General features: G+C 36.3%; 1 protein-coding gene across 1 annotated transcript in view; it reads left to right on the top strand.

The window, feature by feature from the left end:
- LOC126703705 (dehydrogenase/reductase SDR family member FEY-like) overlaps positions 1–22,358 on the top strand; it is a 31,910-nt gene that overhangs the window by 1,158 nt on the left and 8,394 nt on the right. Inside the window, exons 3-6 of the mRNA XM_050402763.1 lie at positions 2,198–2,334; positions 5,004–5,105; positions 11,185–11,277; positions 19,489–19,561. Of these exons, the coding sequence (XP_050258720.1) occupies positions 2,198–2,334; positions 5,004–5,105; positions 11,185–11,277; positions 19,489–19,561 (405 nt within the window). The remainder of the gene's footprint in view (positions 1–2,197; positions 2,335–5,003; positions 5,106–11,184; positions 11,278–19,488; positions 19,562–22,358) is intronic.

Below are 22,358 nucleotides of genomic sequence, written 5' to 3'. Positions count from 1 at the left end.
TGGTAACCTAAACTCGACTTGAGTTTGAGAGGTAAGCTTGAAGTAACCAAGTGCTGGTCATTGCAACAGGATATCTAACTTCTCTATAGGGTGGGAAACCTTATAGAGAGTGCCGGTCATTCAAAGAGATTGAGTATTATCTATAGATTGTGTGCAACATAGAGAGGCACCTGCTATAAAAATGTTAAATTCAGTTTCTAGTGATGGTGCAGCATTTTTTAAAACTCTAGGCAGTGGTGATGGTTGAGGAACATGATCCAATAACAAAAACCAAAACTTAGTCCCAAAAGTAAATACACTAGTCGGGTTTACCACGTCTTTTCTGTCATTCTATTCTATTCAAAGTTGTACTCTCTTGTACTTCCTTAATTGACATGTCATTATTTAACTACTTCTATTTATGTTATTTTTGGTATTCCTCTACCAAGTGGATTTACTCATAATGAATCCTATCTTTCCTCTGACTTAAAGAACCTGATCCATTGACTCAAAATTTGTCCAAGATTTGATTGGGCTCTGAATCCCTATTCCCCTGTCCTAAATCTACCCTAAATATAGAACAGTAAGGAAACCAATTTAAGTTGCATTGTTGTGATCCCTTCTGGCTGTACTACAGGGCAGTTCATAATATGGACTGTACTACAGGCCAGTTAATATCGTGGCACCAGACCTTCTTGGTGATAAGAGCCTACTGATGCCAGACTAACAAAGGTGTAAAAAAACAAAGGATTACTGGTTATTTTTCATGCTACTATTTTTGGTACTGTTCAAGATGCTGCAGTGTGAACAACTGGTTACTAATCAGTTCCTAAAAATCATCTATAAACTTCTTGGTTTCTGGTGGATAGGGTGTTTCTCCTCTCTTGCACTCTATACAAGTTTGCAAACCAACACATGGACAACTCTGCATCTTTTCCTCTCCTTACCAAATTGGCCTGCTTTAAGGAATTTGTTAATCTTTCTATTTTTGGGATTGTGATTGACCAGCTCCTCTTTTAAATGACACCTGATGAATGTCTTCCTAATCTTTGGAGAATATATATGTTTTTGATCGTGTAAAATTAATCATATCCCTATCTCAAAATTTTCATAATTCATATCTCTATTGGTAGTGCAATTTTGTTAATTATCCAAGAAAAAAAAAAGGTTAGGGAAGGTGTCTTGGTTGTTATGAAACTTAGCTGAGTGAAATCTCGTATATTCTATTGCATGTGGTGCTTGTTTTAGATTGGTTTTTGAAGGGAAACCTTTATTGGGCACAAAAACTTGTAAAGTTGGTTGTATTTTATGTTGAATTTCTAAGGTTTCATATGTAATGCCATACTTCTATGTCTTATGTGGAGTCTTGTTGGACCTCTGGATCTATTTTGTTTTATATTTCACTCCTTTTTAAAGTTGATAAAAATGAAAAACTTGAAGGTAGCTCAATAGCTTGTCTAGTGCCCTCAACTACACTAATAAGTCCAAACATGATACATCTTTAGAAGATTTTTAAAGTTGGGTAAGCTCTCATTAACTTGCTAAGAGCCTTCTAGCTCAATGGCACTATCTGGTGTCCTTTAACCAAAGTTCAAATCCCCCCACCTCCACTTGTTGTATTGAATTATTAGAAAAAATAAACTGCCCCCAGTAGCTTATGATGCTGTACTTTTCTTTAATTTTGATACACTGCTAGCGCACTTCCTGTGTACCAGGTGTTGTTTTTATATTTTGACTTTAAAAAAAACTTATGATGAATCAAGCCTAAAAAATAATCTTAGATGAGTTAGGTCACTACCTCTTTTTTGCCCCTCCCTTTGGAAATAACAATCTTTGAAAGAAATAATAAAAAGGCAATTCCTTGGACAGCAGGTCTAAAGCTCTGCAGATGCCTAGAATTTCTTTTCCACCTTGTTGTAGTTTCCCAACCATTTGAGAAATTCTGGCTTTGTTTCTCATTACATGAAGTTGTCTTGCCATTTCCCTCAATGCGCATGATTGGGATCTTATGTTGTTACTCATTTCCTGCTTTGATATGTTGCTCTGGCAAGAAGAAATTGTTGTATCTGTATAAGTTTTCTACCATCTGGCATTTCATTGGGTGCTTTAGCATTGAGTGGTCTAGTAAAAACATTTTAATATTAGCTATTGAAGTTGAATATGTTTGTCATTTTTGTTTCATTCAATACATGATGCTCATTGTCTATTTTGTATCCAGAGCCTCAAAAATTTTCGAAAGATGGGTATGAAGAACACATGCAAGTAAATCATCTGGCTCCAGCTTTGCTTTCAGTATTGCTTTTGCCATCTCTTATCAGAGGCTCTCCAAGTCGAATTATTAATGTGAATTCTGTTGTAAGTTCCACAGTCATTGTTCATATAAATACAAATGCATGTTGCATTACCATTAATTGAATAAATGTAAGAGGACCCTTCGTACCTTATTGAATGACTGATACATACAATAGACACAATCTTTATTAGCGATCTTCCTTTTGGCAATAGCGATGAAGCCATAAAAGATTGATGTGTTATCACTTTTCAAATTTGCCTATTGAATAATGATTTTATGGGGTCCACCTATGAAGTCCATTGAAGTAAAATTTGCATGAAGTCCGTTGTAGGGTTAAAATGGTTTTGTAATTGAGATTTTATTTTATTAGTGATGGTTATTTTTGTAGTCAGGGGCAAATATGTAATTTTTTAAGACTTCTACAAAATAAGGGTATTTGGTAGTTTAATTGAGTCTAGAATTTTCTTGGAGATTCTAAGTATCTTAGGTTTTATTTTCTTTAAGTCCAAGTTAGTCTTTTATTAGGCTTTAGTTTACTACTTAAACTAGGAGCCCTAATACTACTAGTACAAGAGTTTTTATTTATATTTTTTGTGCTTAATGTAATCAATAGAATTGGTTTTGATAAATATAAGATTGTTGAGTATTTTGAGCATTGATGCTTGTTGGTTTTGGTGTTTTCTTTTCTTGTCTTCTCTTTCTTGTGGTACGCTTCATAGGTACTGTTCATGCATTCCCTGAACAACATAAAATTCTCTTTTTTCTTTTTTCCTTACAACCCTCTAAATTCCCACAAACTTTCTTCTATCAAATAGGCATCAAATAACTCATTGAACCACCTTTTAATTCCGATCACAATCTCATAACCCTTTTGTTTTCAAAAATTCTAAACCCATCCACAGATTCTCCTAATTCTAAACTCACTATTAATCAAACTCTCTCTCTCTCTCTCATCTTTTTCTGTTTCTTTTAAGGCTCCCAAAAGTAATGATCCTGGGTCCTCCCCTACACGTTTTTTTAATATTTATTAAATTATATATAACCGATAAAGATATGGATGCAACAAAACAAGCAGATATATGAACTTACATTGGGAATCACCTACAAGAATTCTCTAAGATAGGGCAATGCAGGAGTTCAAATTGCTTTATTTCTTTAAATGCATAATGCATTGAGTGTCAACTTGTTGGGTAATAAAAGTTGCTGCCTTGCAATGGTTGCCCATTAATAACCAATAGCAAACTTGGATTGGAATAGAGCAGTTTGGAATCCCATCATTGAGAAGGTGGAGAGGAGGTTAGTAGGATAGAAAAGATTGTATCTATCCAAAGGGGGGAGACTTACTCTCATAAAAAGTACTTTATCCAATTTTCCTACTTATCTCCTTTCCCCTTTCCCAATTCCGGCAGATATAGCATATCGTATAGAACAACTTCAACGAAATTTTCTTTGGGGTGGTTTGGGAGACGATTCTAAACGTCACTTGGTGAATTGGTCCAAGGTATGCTCTCCTATCCAGTCTGGGGGTCTAGCAATTTGAAATTTGAGATACTTTAATGAAGCACTATTGGGAAAATGGTTGTGGAGATTTGGGTAAGAGAGAGAAGCGCTATGGAGAAGGGTTATAAGGGCTAAATATGGAGTTGAGGAGGGAGATTGGTGCTCTAATCCTGTTCCAGTCTCCTATGGGGTGAGTTTATGGAAAACTATTAGTAGTGGTTGGTCTACTTTTTCTTGCTACATTCAATTTCAGATTGGAGATGGGACTAGAGTGAAATTTTGGCATGATGTCTGGTGTGGGGATAATCCTTTGAGTACGTGTTTTCTAGATTTATTCAGAATCAGTAATGATAAGGAGGCTTATGTTGTTGATCTCATGCAGTTTTCTAAAGGGGTTCTTTTTTGGGACTTAGAATTCTTGCGAGAAATTCATGATGGGGAATCAGATTCTTTGTCTGTTTTTTGGAATGTTATATATGGAGTCTCATTGAGAGGTATTGGTGAGGATAAGATGTGTTGGACACCTGCTAAGAGCAAGGGCTTTGAGGTAAGCAGTTACTATCAAGCTTTGTTGGGTGTGTATACTCAATCCTTCCCTTGGAGAAGTATTTGGAAGCAAAAAGTTCCTTCCAGAGTTGCATTTTTTGTTTGGATTGCAGCTTTAGGAACTATCTTGACTATTGATAATTTACGTAAGAAGAAGGTGTTGATTTTAGATTGGTGTTATATGTGCAAAAGTAATGGAGAATTGGTAGACCATCTTTTACTACATTGTCCTATTGTTTACGAGTTGTGGTCTATGGTGTTCACCTTGTTTGGTATCCACTGGGCGATGCCAAAGACTATAGTTGAGCCCCTTGCTTGTTGGCAAGGAAATTTTGGTCATCATTGTAATGGTGTTATTTGGATGGCTGTCCCTCATTGTTTGATGTGGTGCATTTGGCGGGAGAGAAACAACTGGTGTTTTGAAGATTCTGAAAGGACTATAGCTGATTTAAAACTCTTCTTCTTTAAAACTCTATCAGACTGAATGTCTATTTTGTAGATATCCAAATTAACTTACATGCTGCTTTAGGTTCCAATTATAGGCTGCTTAATGATTCTTTAGGAGTATTCGAATACTAAAGTAGTTAATATATTATATGAAATGTGAATCCTTTCCATCATTTTACTGTCAAGTTATCACTTTAAGTCTGAGAGTGGCCTGTCCTTTTTTTTTTTTTCTCTGTAGATGCATTATGTTGGCTTTGTTGACACAGAAGATATGAATGTTGTTTCTGGGAAAAGGAAATTTACAAGCCTAGTGGGATACTCAAGCAGCAAGCTAGCACAGGTACACTTTGAAACCAATATTTAAATTTTTAACCTTTTGATGGCCCAGAAAATTCCTTGCGCTTGATTGCAGTTATTTTTACCCTTCATGCATAATGTGAATAAAATTATTAGTCTTGTTTTATTCTTCTTCTTCTTCTTCTTTTGTGTGGTTGCTTTAATTTAGATCCCTTATGTAATTTATGATTTCAGGTGAACTTAAGTATTCATTGCTATTGAATTTATAAAAATAAAAAAAAGAAGTATTTGTTGCTTTTGTGCCATTTGGCACTTTTTTTTTTGGTTCCTTCCCCCTGGATAAATAATATTTGAATGTATGGTGACCATAATTTTTCTTATATACATGGGTTGTGCCCCTTTTGTACTTTTAATGAATTAATATGAAAAGGTTAGTGACCATAAATTTAAGTAACTTGTGGAACATGCTTTGAGGTGTGTCTGTGATGTATGACAGATTTAGAGAATCTTTCTATGTGTGATTTGTCGTGAAACTTCTGGATAAGAAAAGTTACAAATTTAGCTTTTGTAATATATTGAAAGGCTTTAGGGCTTGTAGAATGTTTACTGATTGATCCGATTTCAAGTTTGAAGTTTAAAAGATCTATTCTTGAGAAAACAGGTTGCTGGGTTTTTTTAGGTCATTGCAGAATTAGGGTTTTAGTGGTGTTTTGATCTGTCATTTGGTAGTGATTGGCTAGGGAAAGTATATGAGGTTTTTGGGTCTTAACTAATGTAACAGGAGTATAGTTTAGGGTTGAACTGGAGAAGAAAACAGAGAAATTAGTGGCCGTTCAAGGTTTGTGTGGACAGTATTAAGAATGGTGTGCCAACAAGGAGAGAGAGAGAGAGAGAGAGTCTCTGTATAACTCAAGTACTCAAAGAATTCAGACTTGATTAATCACCTGTCAGAAAAAAGTTAATCAAGTCTGAATTTGAGTACATTGAGTTATACAGAGAATTTCTCTTCCTTTTACTGCTAGCAGTAGGACTCCTAAATTGACTAGTAAGCCTGAAGACCTTTTACGCCTAAGACTTATTCTGCTTGAAAGTAACTTGATATTCCTTTTAATCCTTAACCCTTATCTACCTGAAGGCTAAGGCACTTGTCCTGACAATCAAGAACCTTTAAAGTGCTGCTTCCAGATGCTCTTGTAATATGTGTTCCTTAATGATATGAGACAGTTATTAGGCTTCTTGAAAAAGTTAATCATACCTTGCTTTTGATATTGTAGATTGTAGGTTGTCTCCCCCTCTTTTTTTTTTGATAGGTAATAACATCTTTATTGATAACAAATGTACAATGAGTTTACGATAGTAAACTCACTGCACAGAAACGAATACAAAAAAATAAAAAATAAAAGCTAATAGAATTAAGGAAATCAAACAAAGAAATACAATGTGTGAAACCCCAAATACGAGACCACTCAAAGAAAGTCCTAAGTAGCAAAGACTTAAACCGATTTGCAGGTCTCTCAATTTCCTCAAATGTTCGGGCATTGTGTTCCTTCCAGGCTAACCACATAAGACACACCGGTACCATATTCCAAACATTTGAAGAATGAACCAATTCCACCATGCAAGAAGTGCAAGAAGAGAAACAACAGTCTTCAGCATCACCCACTGAACCCCAAACACAAGAAAGACTTCATTCCACAAGGAATGGGCAAACTTACAATGGAGTAATAAATGATCCTAAGTTACCTCTTCACATTGACATAGGCAACACCAATTAACTAGAGGCAAATTCTTCTTAACAAGGTTGTCTATTTGAGAATCCCACCCCTAGCAGCTGTCCATAAGAAAAAAGCCACCCTTTTAGGTACCTTAACACACCAGATGCTCTTCCAAGGGGAAAATAGTGACGGAGCTTCCAGCAATGAATAATAGAAAGAGTGCACAGCATAAACACCACTACGATTCAATTGCCATATCATGGTATCATCACCCCCCCCCCCCCCCCCCCCCCAGGTAATTGGGATGAGATATGCGAAAAGAAATCATAAAATATCGCTGTCTTGTAAGTTCCAACTTCTACCACCCCCATCAGGTGCAGTATCAACCATATCAGAAATCCTAGCTTCTTTATCTACAGCACAAGCAAATATTTCTGGATATAAATCTTTCAAAGAAGTAGGGCTACTCCAAGGGTCATGCCAGAATCGAATACGAATACGAATACCCTCACCCGTCGCATACAACACATGACCAAAGAAACTCTTAACCCCCTTCCTAATGTTCTTCCACATACCACATCCATGTGTCCCTCTAACAACTCTAGTACACCATCCACCGCTGGCCTCCCCATATTTGGAGGCTATAACCTGCCACCATAAACGTGTGACCTCCTTCCCAAAACACAAGAGCCATTTCCTAAGCAAAGCTTGGTTAAACAACCCAATCTTCCAAATCCCCAAACCACTTGCCTTCACTGGCCACACAACCTTTTCCCAAGCAACAAGCGAAAATTTAAAGACATCAGTAGATCTTCCCCAAAGGAAATTCCTTTGAATCCTCTCTAATCTGTTTGCCAAATGTTGTGAAATAGTAAACAAAGATAAATAATAAGTGGGAAGGCTTGATAAATTACTCTTCAATAAAGTAAGTCTACCCTCTTTTGACAAGTATAACTGCTTCTAACCTGAAAGCTTTTTCTCCATCCTTTCAATAATAGGGTTCCAAATTGAAGAATCCTTATAATGAGCCCCCAAGGGCATACCCAAATAAGACATGGGCAAACACCCAACCTTACAACATAAAATACGAGCCAAGCATTTAAATTCCCAACCTCATTAACTGGCACAATCTCATTGTTACCAACATTTACTTTCAATTCTGTGATAGCTTCAAAGAAAATCAGAACCATATGAATATATAATAATTGTTCCTTGGATGTGTCACAAAAAAGGATAGTATCATCAGCAAACAAAAGATGAGAGATATGCAAACCTCCAGGCGCATTGGGACTTGCTTGAAGTCCATTGAGAAAACCTCCCTCTTCTGTCTTCTTCAACAACCTACTCAACACCTCCATCACCAACAAGAAAAAGAGTGGAAATAAGGGATCCCCTTGACAGAGACCATGAGAGCTACAAAGAAACCAGCTAGAGACCTATTAATAAGTATTGAAAAATGAATGATAGAAATGCATGCCTTTATCCATCTCCCCAACTTCTCCCCAACACCCATCCTCTCCATATGGTAAAACAAGGCACTCCAATTCACATGATCATAAGCCTTCTCAATATCCAATTTAACAATCACACTTGGAATACCACTCTCCAATCTATTGTCCAAGCATTCATTTGCAATGAGAACAAAGTCAAGAATTTGTCTTCCCCCAACAAAGTAATTCTGGGAGTTGGAAATAAGTTTATCTAAAACACAATGTAGTCTATGAGCCAAAACCTTTTGATAGTAGCTTGTACAAACTACCTACAAGGCTAATAGGGTGAAAGTCTCTAATATTAACTGCATTAATCTTCTTGGGTATCAAACACAAAAGGTGGCATTGAGAGATTTCTCAAAGATGCATTCTTTATGGAAGTTTGCAAAGAAAGCCAAAATCTCCCTTTCAAGCACACACCAACATTTTTCGAAGAAGGCCATAGTGAAGCTATTTGGACTAGGAGCCTTTGAGCCACATATTCTCAAATTTGAAAGAACTCTTCCCCCTTGACATACCACCTACCTCAACAAGAAGAGGGCAATGGCCATAAATCACCTGAGGAAGAGGCCTTTGAGTCACATCCAAGAAATGATCCTCCTAATTAGTGGACACCAAAACTCTATCAATTCTAGACATAGAAGAGTTATCGGAGTCACGAAACCATGTATACTCACCACCTACCAAAGGTAGATCAACCAAAGAGTTTCTCTCAATAAAATCCGAGAACTTGAACATGGTTGGACTAAAAGAAGTACAACCAAGACGATTTGCTGGATATCTGATTATATTGAAATCACCAAAAACACACCAAGCTGAGTTCCACCTTGCTCTCACACAATTAAGTTCTGTCCACAGAGCATCCTTGAGGCCAACAACAGTCGGACCATACACCTCGTACAAAGCCAAACAAACCTGTCTACCACACCCTTCAATGGGACAGAAACAAAAAAGCATCCAACCACAAAATCAATTTTGTCATACACCGTTTTATCCCACAACAAAAGAATTCCCCCTATTGTGTGAATTGCATCCAAAGCTTCCTAATCAACAAAAGGGATACCCCAAAGACTTTTCACAACAAAAGAATTAGCGCAGTCCATTTTTTTTTTCTTGAAAACACACAATATCACATTTCCACTCCTTGAGTAAATTCTTCATAGTATCCCTCTTTTGAGGATTGTTTAATCCTCTTACATTCCAAGATAGGAGTTTCAAATTCATGGACAAAAAACTGAGCCCACCCACCGGAATTCAGGTTCCCTCTAGTTCGACACCTAGATTGCCCATCATAATTAACAATAGAAACTAAAATTTTCAATTCCCTCATACCTTTTTTAGTTGAAGAGCTAGTGTGACGAAGACTACTACCTGCAGTAGCTTATTTTTCCCACACTTCCTCAAGCTTTGAAAGAAAGCAATACACTGCTTCTCACATGAATTAATAGGAAAGCCCACAAATTTACCAAAACCCTTCACCATCCTTTTCACCCACACTGATGGTTCTAGAACATCCTCCACACAAAAATCATCCAGGTCACCCTCCATTGATTTTACTTCCATACCCCCATACGAAACCCACTTAGCCAGAGGTACAAAATCCGCATTACAATCATCCTCATCCTTGCCTAACCCTGTGGGGTTGATCAAGTCCAACAATAGCATGACATCCTCATTAGAAACAGAACCTAGCACAGAGAGAAGGGAAACAATTTTCTCCCAGAAACTCATGGTGGCGATTCATATTGGGGAGCTCGAAGACCGATAGAATCAGAGAAACCATCTTTGGAGAAGCATCGGACTCGGCCTGCCCAACAGAAGGCCCATTAGTGTTTGGAGCAACCTCAAAGTTGGGACAATTCTCTACTGATCCAACAGCGGCAAAATTTGCAGTACCCACACAACCGACCACAAGATTGAGTCTTCCTTAATTATTTGGAAACCACTACCTCCTCCATCACCTAGTCAGGGACGGTGTGAGATACCAATGACAAAGGTTCAACAAGAGGACACATTTGAAGGACACGATTGGAACTCTCGGACGTAGACAAGCAAGAGAGAGGTTGAGTGACCTGATCTGCCTCGTCCTAGCTCTTATCCACCATGACATCAATGTCACATGCTTCTTGGTTAGCTTGTTGAAGACCATCGGTTTGGGCTGACATCGATACCACCTTGATAGAGAGAGAATCGACAAGGGTAGGATGTTTGGATGGTGGTTGTGATAGTGTGGATTGAGAATTAGGGTGAGAGAGTTGAGAAAGGTTCAGTATGCTAATTATGGGTGGGTTTGCGAATGATTGGAGGTATGGGTGGGTTAGGTTGAGACCCCAGGTCAAGAAGTATGGGTTTTATGGGTTGGGTTGTTTTGTTTAATTTAGTGAGACCACTGGGTCATGAATAAAATTTATTAATCATAATAGTCTGAATATAAAAGAAACCATCTAGAGCTTTTATAGAGCTTCTAGGAAATAAAGAGATAAAGATAAAATCCATGAAAACTAATCCTAATTAAACTCAAATTCTATTCCAAAAGATAAAGATAATCCCCTTATGAGATACGGAAAATCTTTTTTTTATTTTATTTTATTCAAAGTCATAAAATGGAGTCACCCAAGTATAGAGGAAGTATACAGCAGGTGACCAAAACGTGAGATTAGAGGAAGTATACAGCAGGTGACCAAAACATGAGATTTAGAAAATCTAAAATAATAAATTCCAAAATAATTCTAGATGTTCTCTTGCATCAATGACACTAGAAAACCTAATCTTAACCTATATTACCAACTTTTGGGGGTATGGTCAATTTGTCTTGTTTATCGGCAATGAAATTTATCTGAACTACACCTTGTTCTCTCTCCACCCTCCCCAAAAAGAATAGGGAGGTTATGTTTAAATGGTTGCTTTTGGATTGCAGGTTATGTTTAGCAGTGTCCTCCATAAGCGGCTACCTGCTGAATCTGGCATTTGTGTATTATGTGCATCTCCTGGAATTGTTCAAACAAATGTTGTAAGTCTCTTGTATTTGAATCTCTTATCTTGAAATGAAAAGGAAATGTACGTATTTGTATATACTTTCTCGTTTTCCTGAACATAATTAGAGGAGAGAGAGAGAGCGAGAGAGAGAGAGAGAGAGAGAGAGAGAGAGAGAGGTGAAAAAAAAAAAACACTTCTCTATAATGGTGGACAAGGCTGAAAAAACTTTTGCAAAAAGAGTAGTTTTCTTTTGGATATTGCATGCCCATCTTTAAACATCTATATGAAGTACATGCTGAACTCCAATTATATACAACTTTGTCTTCTAAGTAATTTGAAGGATTTTTTTTGAGTCCCAATGAATGAGAGAGAGAGAGAGAGAGAGAGAGAGAGAGAGAGAGGTGAAAATGGATATAAAAATAAAACAGTTTTCTATAAAGTGACGGACAAGACTTAAATACCTTGGGTAAACATCTATAGAAAGTACAGGCTAACCCTAATTTAATACACCTTTGTCTTCTAAGTAATATTAGGGTTTTATTTATTTATTTTTTATGTGGGTTATAGTTAGCAAATTGGTAATTTTTTTTTGTTGAATAATAGATTTGAGATTTGAACCTTGTCTGCACAAAAAACTGATTGGTGTCTTATGCTCTTAGCATGATGATAAGAGCAATTATTATGAAGTGAATGCCATAAGTTAAAATTCTATCGTGCCTAAAAAAAATATTAGGGATTTTTTTGAGCTCCTAGGTGAGTAGTTCAAAATCTAAATGAACTTATCAATCATACTTACTCTTAAGTAAGTTCCCTTGACAAGGCCTTAAAAACCCATAATTAATCTTACCAACATTACTAAATTATTCTTATAATATAGAGAGTTACCTTAAATGCAACAAATTTATAGTCGTTAGTATTACGTGCTACACAAGATGTTACATGCAATATGTATCATATTGGAGCTGAAAAGAAATGTATTGTTTGTGCCCATGTATCATTTTGGGCACAGAGGTATCGTGTGATACAAGGGGTTATTGTGTGATATTTTACTATAAAATTATGGACAAGACCTAAAAATCGTTGGAAAAAAGAGTAGTTTTCTTTTTTATATCATCGCCCCTCTGTAAACATCTATAGAAAGCACAGGCTGAACTCTGATGTATTGATATAGTACATCTTTGTCTTCTAATTAAGTAATATCAAGTGTTTTTTTTTTTTTTTGTGATCTTAGGCGAGCAGCCTAAAATCTAAATAAACTTATCAATCATACATACTCGAAAGGAAGTTCCCTCCGTAAGTCCTTCAAAACCCATTATTAGTGTTACCAACATAATGTTAGGTCCCACAAAATATTATCAAAAAAATTACTAAACCAAAATATTAATCACACACAAGCACACAAATATTTATGTGGAAAACTCTTTCTCATTGAAGGGAAAAACAACGGGATAAACTCCAAATGATTTTACTATTATCAAATCAATTACAATAATTCTCTCAAGTTTAAGCATAACTTGAGATCCACACCGTACAATAACGAATCCTCGTGTGTCTCATGGCTAAAGAAAATCTCCTTATTTTCTTTGCTCTCACACGCACTAATTATTTATCTCACATGTGGCAATACTTTGCACTCTCCTCTCCATTTTTTCCTTCATGCACAACTCTCTCTCTTAGCCGTTCTTTATGGCTCATGTTCTTTCTTCACTTTGCAACATCAAACAAAAATTCAGAAATTCTTCTTGATTTATGTGCTTTACAAAAAACGTTGTCGACAAAACCCAAACCTTGTTGTCTCTCTCCTTGCATTGCCTCTCAAGCAAAAATCCATTTTTTCTCTCTTGGTTGTAGCACCGTCTATTTCGCCCTATTAGTCTTGTTTTTTTTTTTTTTTGGGGGGGGGGGGGTGTTACTTCACTTCGCATGGTCATGGGAGATATCATTTCAGCTTCACAAAATGCTTTTGTTTTGAATGGGTAGATTCTCTTATGTAGTTCATTTTTAAAGCTAGCTGTTACTAGTGATAAGTGGTTCCTTTTACTTTTAATAGCCTTTATCACTTGAAACGGAAAGTTAGTTAGCTGATAGGTTGTTAGTGATAAGTGCAATAGCTTAATAGTTAGTTAGAGAAGTTTGTTAGGCTTTGGCCAATCACATGGCAGCCACATGGTGGGTTCTTGTAACTAATTCAGTAGCTTGCTTATGTAAATATAAATAAGCAAGGCTACCCTCACTGTAACTAGTTGAATTTGAATCGAAGAAATCTCTACCTATGAGGTATTATTCCAAGAGTGTCTCTTGAAGAGCTAGTTCATTCTTTCTTTTCTCTAAGCAACTTAGCTTTCTAAAGTAGCTTTCCTTTTCAATAACTAAGTTGCAAATCCTGCCACCAATATTGCAAGTGGTGTGAAAAATGTTGCTCCTTAACCAATCCTCCTACTCCTGTTTTGATACTAACAGGGTCTTCTTCATGACTAGAGCCAAGCCTTCTTCCTCATTTGAGTCCCCTATAACAATTGCTTCTTCATACATTGGGAATTCTTCATCTTCCTGGTCTTCACAACCTTCAATCAACAAAGCTTTACCCTTGCCTTGAGCATTAACTCCCCCTTTCTTGCAATTTGGGGCCTTGTGCCCAGCTTCTCCATACTTGTAGCACTTAAATGTAAAACTTTGTGCTGCTTTAAGGACTGGTTTGGTTGCACCAGAAGTTGAAGGCAGACCTACACTATAAATCTTGAAAGGCACACACTCTTGAAAGGCACACACTATTAGTAGTTGGCCTTCCTTGAGTGCTGACTTGGGTACTTTTGTTACCACCATAAGCTTGAAACTGCAGAAATGTTTTCTTGCAAGTTGCTTCTCAAACATCAAGGCTCTATTATAAGCTTCAAAGACAGACTACAGTTGTTGTAAAGATAAGGCATCTTGAATTGGTGGTTTAAGACCACTCAAGAACCTTCGTGATTCAAGCTACCATTGAACTCAGGTAACTCAATCTTGAACTTTGATTCCCATTTTGGTTCTCCCCTTGGAGGAATAGACATTTGCCTTGGAACACCTCCTCTAGGCTAACCAATCGGGTTACTGAAGTTGATGTGACTGTCAGTTTCAGCATCTTCAGCAGATTCACCATCATTTCTAGGATGATGACACTAGTTTCTTCTCACTTCCTCAGTCAAGGGAGCAAGCTGCCCTTAGTAGCTCCACAATCTACTCCAATGTCACTTGGGGTTCTACTTCTTGGTTTGGTTGATTGCAGCCTAGGATGAACCTACACCTCAGGTTCATGTGTTATAGAAGCTTTCTTGTTCCTTCTATTGTATACTATGGTGTCATCTACAAAAATACTTAGGCTCACTAGTAGAGGATAAGAAAATGAGTGCAAGAACTGAATCTTGAATAGGCTATGCTGTAGAATAGAAAAGACAAGAAAGAACTTGAATTCTCAAATGGATCTCAAGCTTTGACACCAAATTATGATGGAGGAAAATGGTGAAAAGGAAAAATATTTTAGAAAGCTAAGTTGTTTAAAGAAAAGAAAGAATGAACTAGCTCTTCAACAGACACACTCTTGGAATAATACCTCATAAGTAGAGATTTCTTGGATTCAAATTCAACTAGTTACAATGAGGGCAGCCTTAGTTATTTATAGTTACATAAGCAAGCTGCTGAGTTATTTACAAGAACCCACCATGTGGCTGCCATGTGATTGGCCAAAGCCTAACAAATTTCTCTAATTAACTAATAGGCTATTGCACTTATCACTAACAACCTATCAGCTAACTAACTTTCTATTACAAGTTATAAAAACTATTAAAAGTAAAAGGAACTACTTATCATACAACATAAGCACTAGTAACAGCTAGCTTAAAAAATTAACTGCGTCATTCTTGACTTTGTTCTTATTGCTAATGAATGTCTTGATAGTAGATTGAAGACTGGTCTGTGATGCAGGAGCAAAACTAAAATTATTTTAAAATTTACATTTTCAGTTTTTTGTATTTATCTTATAGGAAATTGGATAATTGTAGACTTATTTGAATAGGTATTAGATTTGAGATTAGATAGGGATTAGTATTTGAGTTCAGTCAGGATTATTTTTCTTTAGTTGTTATCTTTTATCTCTTTATTTCCTGGAAGCTCTAGTTCTATATAAGCTTCTGGTTTATTTGTATTTTAGAATAGAAAATTGATTGATCAATAATATTTAGGTTGGAGATTTTCCCATAGTTGGGTGCTGATTCCTAACGCCATTAGGTGTTGATGCCTAAGTTTTGCTTGGTTTTGATTTCAATTGACCCTAAGTAATGTTTGACGATAGACAATTTAATAAAAAGGAAGGTTTAGATTTTGGATTGGTGTTATATTTGCTAAATAAAATGGTGAATTGGTGACCATCTTTTCCTTCGTTGTTTGGTGGCTATGGATCTGTGGTCTATGGTTTTTCTGGATTATTTGGAGTAAGTTGGGTTATGCCTAAGTCAATCATTGGGCTCCTAGCTTCCTCGCAAGGTCGGTTTGGTTGTCATCGAAATGGACATACATGGGTAATTGTTCCCCTTTGTTTAATGTGGTGTTTTTGGAGGGAAAGAAATTGTAGATGCTTTGAAGATGATGAGAGATCCATGCCAGACCTCAAGTTTTTTTCTTTAGAACCTTATTGGATTGGTTGTTAGCTTTGCGAAACCATCATTTTCCTCTTTTCTTGTTTTTCTCTATGTTGCACGGACACGGACACGGACACGGACACGGGTATGGGTACGGGGACGACAAGGGTACTGGTACGGTGGTAAGGCAAGTTTTGAAAAATAAGGGTATGACACAGCGTGGGTATGGCAATTAATTAATTAACATTTATATTTAGGTATATTTTTAAATATTTTTAGACATAAAATACGTTTATGTCTAGAATTTACCTACAATATTTAACTTTAATAAATAAAAAAACTATAGCAGGACACATAAAACAAAAATCACTAAATCCATAAATATTATAAGGCAGAGAGGCCAAGGGAAAAAAAATGTATAAAATTAAAATCAACCAAACAAAATATAAAATACTAAACAATATATATATATATATATATATATATATATATAGTGAGGGCCAAACCCAAAGGGCCAAAGCAAAAAATAAAAAGGAAAGATCAATGGAGAGAGAAGAAGTGTGATACCTGAAGGAGGTTCTATCATGTTTTATCATCATGTGCATATTATCAGAATGTATTTATTCTTGATGGAGGTTCTATCACGATAGCTATATCACTTAATTTTAAAATTATGGTAAATGATGCCGATTCAACTAAATTTTATTACATTTTTGCATATCATTCTTTTATAGAGTAAATATCAATTTCACTTCGTTTTAGACCTTCTTGGTGTACATTTCTTGAAAACAAACTGATGCAGGACAACCAGAACAAAATTAGAACAACAATAAAATAAATAGATATGACCTAGGAGTAAACACCTAGGCCTTACTTGGAGTCAGCACCAAGCAGGGAAACCACTAGGAGTCAGCACGTAGGGTGGACCTAGAGTCAGCACTAGACCAAAAGAGACCAAACGGCCATTTTTTCATTCATCAAATATCAACTAACTCCTCAAGGTGTATAATAGGTTGCTTATAAAGGATTGCTAAACCGTAGTTCTAATTGGCTAGGAAACTCTAATTGTCTTGTTACAAAAAAAAACCTTGCTTCCAAATTAAAATACTAATAGCCTAATAAACTACTAGGACCTAAAACATAAAAATACAATTGACTTGCAAACATAAATATTACTAAATAATAATCTTTTTGCGTCTCCTGCATCATTCTCCTCTGGTTGGAGAAAACTCGACCTCGAGTTCTAAAGTATTGAAGGATTAGGACGCTGACAAGTAACACTTGCTTTAAGTCTGGAATCACCTTAAGGAGCACAGAGAAAAGAAAAACCTTGAATTTTACCATGTCAAACTCTTCTGGAATAACAACATCAATGTGTGGAGTCAAAACAATCTTATCTTGAACCATTGGAAGCATTATGTTATCCACTTTCTCCACTTTAGCAAACTTTTTGTCTTCATGCACCATGTAAGACTAATCAAAAGTAGTTTCATTAGCTTTCAATATCACATCATGTGCACCCTCTAACATAATACTCTCTTTAGAAACCATCTCTACACCTTGCTGCTCTTCAATAGATCCGTTTCCTTGCACGCATGTTAAAGCAACACTGGTCAGGGCATGTACGTCTTTGTCAACATTAGGCTTTGGTGTTACTTGAGGTTTCTCCACTACCAAGAGATCATCATCAACGTTGTCTTGTATGGGGGCAGCAATAATTTCATTGTGATCAATTATCCTTGGTTTTCCAATTGAATCGGTTTGTGTCTTCATTTGCTTCATCTGAGCAATCAGGTCTTGAACACCTTTCATGAGCTTTTCAGATAATTCCTTTAATTCCTTGGTAGATTGTTCAAAAGTGCACTGAGGACATAAAATGGGATGAGGATTCATCCTATTTGCTTCAATTTGAAAAGTACCACACTGAGATTGTGGTAGATACTTAGCTGGAAAGTATGGTAACAAATACTCATCACAGAGCTTTTCTTTTATATCTTCCCACACACTAATGGCAGGTTCATACTTTAGATAGCGAAAATATTCAAGATCCTCCTAAAACATTTGTGCTCTATCTCTTAACTTCAACTTTGCGTACCAAACTTTTTTGTTATCTGCAAAATTTGCTTGCTTAAAGAATTGCTCCATCCCATTCATCCAGTTGACAAAATCCCGTGAATTAGTTTTACAACCATCAAAATAAGGTGCTTCTGATATTACCATAGCCCATTGGGCAAAAAGATTTTGCCAACTTGACTTGCTAAGTATTGCCCACTAAAGAGGGCACTGCCGTTGCCTTACCAAGTAAAACCTGACGGTTGGAACACTAGTTATGAGTGGGCTTGGTGGGCTGATGGTTTGTCAATTAAAGGAAAAAGGCTATATTGATTGATTTCTTTATTTTAAACTGGAGCTAAGGGTTTGGGTATAAAGCTGGGCTTGGGGTCTTGTTAATGAAATGGGTCCAGTCATTGGCTTGTGTGACTGTGTACAATAAGTTTGTTGTTTTGGCTGGGTCCGGTAGTTTAATGGGTTTCAATTTGATTTCTTTATTTCAGAAGGGCCGGGGCAAGTTGTTCTTAGTGGGAAAACCCTGTGGGGTTGCAAATTGAAAATGATAGGGAAGAGTTTGAACAGAAAATAAGGTGCTGGGTTTTTAAAACTAAATAAAGGGGTAGTTATTGTTACCTTTGGGATGGAATTGCTAGTTTATGGAGGGATTGCGGAGGCGTGGTGTTGGGCTATTGAGGGTCATGGTAGCGCAATATCAAGAAGAGGATGGTGGTGGGGCTCACTGTGGTGTGATCTGACAGACGAGGGATGGCAGCATTGGCTTTCCAATGGGCGGTGGCGTGCGAAGAAACTTCTTGAATGAACCTGACCAGGTCTGGCCATGGGGTTTGTTGGGTAACCTTCTGGTGGCAGAAAAAAATACGGTGAATGGAGGGGTTTTTTTTTTTTTTTTTTTTTTTTTTTTTTTTTTTTTTTTTGTGTGTGTGTGTGATATTTTTCTGGTTCTGGATTGACTCTGACAATGCTTCAAATAGATCGGTGTTTTCTCTGATACCAAATATGACGCAGGACAACCAGAACAAAATTGGAACAACAATAAAATAAATGAATATGACCTAGGAGTTAGCACCTAAGCCTAACTTGAAGTCAGCACCAAGTGGGGAAACCACTAGGAGTCAACACCTAGGGTGGACCTGGAGTCAGTACCAAACCAAAAGAGACCAAACAACCATTTTTTCATTCATCAAAATATCAACTAACTCCTCAAGGAGTACAATAGGTTGCTTATAAAGGATTGCTAAACCCTAGTTCTAATTGGTTGGGAAACCCTAATTGCCTTATTACAAAAATAACCTTGCTTCCAAATTAAAATACTAATAGCCTAATAAACTACTAGGACCTAAAACATAAAAATACAATTGACTTGCAAACATAAATATTACTAAATAATAATCATCTTGCGTCTCCCGCATCACAAACGACTATGTTTTAAATTGAAAGTTTTCAATGTTATGGTGGTGGTGATGAGTAAATTTATAATTATGATTTACTTGGGTGGTTAATCTCAAAATTTTGCTGAGTTACATCCATTCATTTTTCTTATGCTTTTCACTATTTAATAACAGGCAAGGGATCTTCCCAAAATTGTTCAAGCTGCTTATCATCTGGTACCCTATTTTATGTTTAATGCTCAAGAAGGTAAGTGCTCCATATGCTAGTACATCTGTTTTACCTTCTCAGTTGTATGGGTTAATTGAGACATCCTTAAGCACTTTCATTTTAATATTATTGAGACATTAATATCTTACAATGTCTTCCTTGTAAATAATTTAGTCAGACTTGGGGGTAATGACATAATTTATGTGAACTCATTCTGCATGTCATCTTCCCTTTATGTTTCTTCTCCTCATCATACCCTAGGGGCTCTATTTAACTCATCTACAAATGAACGTATGAGGTCGTCCTTGATAATTTATAAGAAGCATGGAAGTTTTTGAAGGGGATGTAATTGCTTTTTTTGCAACTTGGATATATGTTAGTATCAAGTCCAATTTTCCATTTGCCATGAGTTTTTTTGATAGCTTTTAGCCTTTTAAAATTTTATTTTTATTTTTATTTTATGTACAAATTTTCAAAATAGTATACTTTAGTAGCTCACTTTCAACAAAAATCAACTATCAAAAAGCCAAATAAGCTGATGCCAAATGGATACCAAGTCTTTAAAGACACCTAGGGCCTAGGTGGCAACCTTAGACATGGCATAAATTTTTTTTGATGTGTTGGATGAAAAGAGTTTCTTTATTTTCTAGCAAGAAGTGGGGAACAATTCTATATAAAAAGTGAAGTTTAATTATTGCCACTTTTACAACTTCATCATGAATTTTTTGTGAGTCATAAGAATTTTTATTGAAACTGATAATAACAAATACAAATAGGGTTTATGACATAGGACAAATTGGAGAATTTCTTTATTTGTGGTTGTGGTGGATTTAGGGCTTTGATAGTAAAGCAGAAGGGCTTGATTTAGGGTTGTAAGGAAGAAGGGAAAAGAGAAACATATGCATTTAGTGGCTGTTTAAAAATTACCATAAGGACAGAGAAAAAGAAGAGACAAGAAATGGGGAAAACATAGAAAGGCCAACATTCCTCAATGCTCAAAACACTCAATTATTTATTAATCAACGCCATCTCCTTTTGAGTACATTGAGCGCAAATCTATACAAAGCTCTTTCTTTCCCAGACTCTTTTTTGTAGATGAAGAGTGTATGTCAGGTTTTAGGGTGAGTAATTTGGGGGGGAATTCATTGATGGTGTTTCATCTACTATTTGTTGACGATACTCTGATTTTCTGTGACACTGATCTTGATCAGCTTTTGATTATTTGTTTGGTGCTTCTCTGGTTTGAGGCGGTGTCTAGATTTAAAATAAATCTGGGCAAGTCCGAATTGGTACATGTGGGACAGGTTTATAGTATTGAGCTATTGGTGGACGTTTTAGGCTGTAATCTGGGTTCACTTCCAATGAGATATTTAGGCCTTCCTTTAGGTGCAAAATTCAAGGAGAAGTCGATATGGAATCCAATTATGGAGAAGGTGGAAAAGAGATTGGTAAGCTAGAAATGTATCTACTTGTCTAAGGGAGGTAGACTCACCAGACTCACCGTATATATATATTTTGATAAGTAATAAAAATTTTATTGAACAAAAAAAGAATCCTCCAACTTGCCTACCTATTTTCTATTACGAACTCACATTTGGTTATAGATATGAGTCTTGAAATAATTGTTGTAATCCATTAGTTAGTTAGTTGAGATTAGGATGAATTAGCTAGGATTTGAGCACACGTAGCTCATTAACACATGAATTAATTCATAGAGCACATGTTGATTTAAATAGCCAGTTATCTTGAGCCATGTGGGTTAATGAGATTAGAGCAAGTCTCCTATGAATACATAATTATAATTCAATTTAGATATTGGAGAATAAATCAATTCTTTGCTTAGTGCATTTCCTTTCTCTCTTAATATTTCTCTATGGAGAGTAACTGTCTCAAATTAAGTCAATTCACATACAACTCCTATCCATTTCCATACACTTACTGCCCATCCCCTATATGAACCATCGGGTTCCTAACAAGTGGTAACAAAACCATCGGTTTTGAGATGACTGAATCCATTGCATCGCATCAAAATTCCATGGAGTTGCCAAAATTCAGAGGTGGAGATCCTTTTTGGTGACTTCTCGAGGTCTATGAATTCTTTGCTCTTGACTCTCCACCACACCTCATGGTCAAAATTTAGAGTGGTCAAAATGTCATTGGAATATTGGTTTAGTGGACAGCCTCCCCCCATGAAGATGCCAATGACAACATATTATGGGCAAGGTGTTTTGAAGGGAGGGAAATGTTAGGAACCTCACATATGGGTATAGATATGAGTCTTGAAATAATTTTTGTAATCCCTTTCGCTAGTTAGTTGAGATTATGATGAGTTAATTAGGATTTGAGCACATGTAGCTCATTTAACATGACTTAATTCATAGTGCACATGCTGAATTAACTAGCCAATTATCTTGGGCTATGTGGGCCATTGAAATTAGAGCTATTCTTCTATAAATACATGATTGTAATTCAACATTAAATATTGAAGAATAAACCAATTTCTTGCTTAGTGCATTTCCTCTCTCTTAATATTTCTCTATGGAGGGTGACTATCTCAAATTAAGTCAATTCACATACAATTCCCATCCATCCCCCTTAGGAACCACCAAGTACCTAACATTTTCTCTCTTTATTCCCTTTTCCTGTTGATGTGACTAATTGGATTGAACAACTTCAGTGAAATTTCTTATGGGATGGGTTGGGGAATGTGCCCAAGTTTCAACTGATGGAGTAAGCTAAGGTTTGTGATCCTCTTTCCTCTGGTGGTCTGGCTATTAGGAGTTTGAGGCGCTTTAATGAAGAATTATTAGGGAAGTGGCTGAGGAGGTTTGGGCTT

This window comes from Quercus robur, chromosome 10, assembly GCF_932294415.1.
Source record: "Quercus robur chromosome 10, dhQueRobu3.1, whole genome shotgun sequence".
NCBI classification, from domain to species: domain Eukaryota; kingdom Viridiplantae; phylum Streptophyta; class Magnoliopsida; order Fagales; family Fagaceae; genus Quercus; species Quercus robur.
This window is presented reverse-complemented; position numbering and strand designations above follow the sequence as displayed.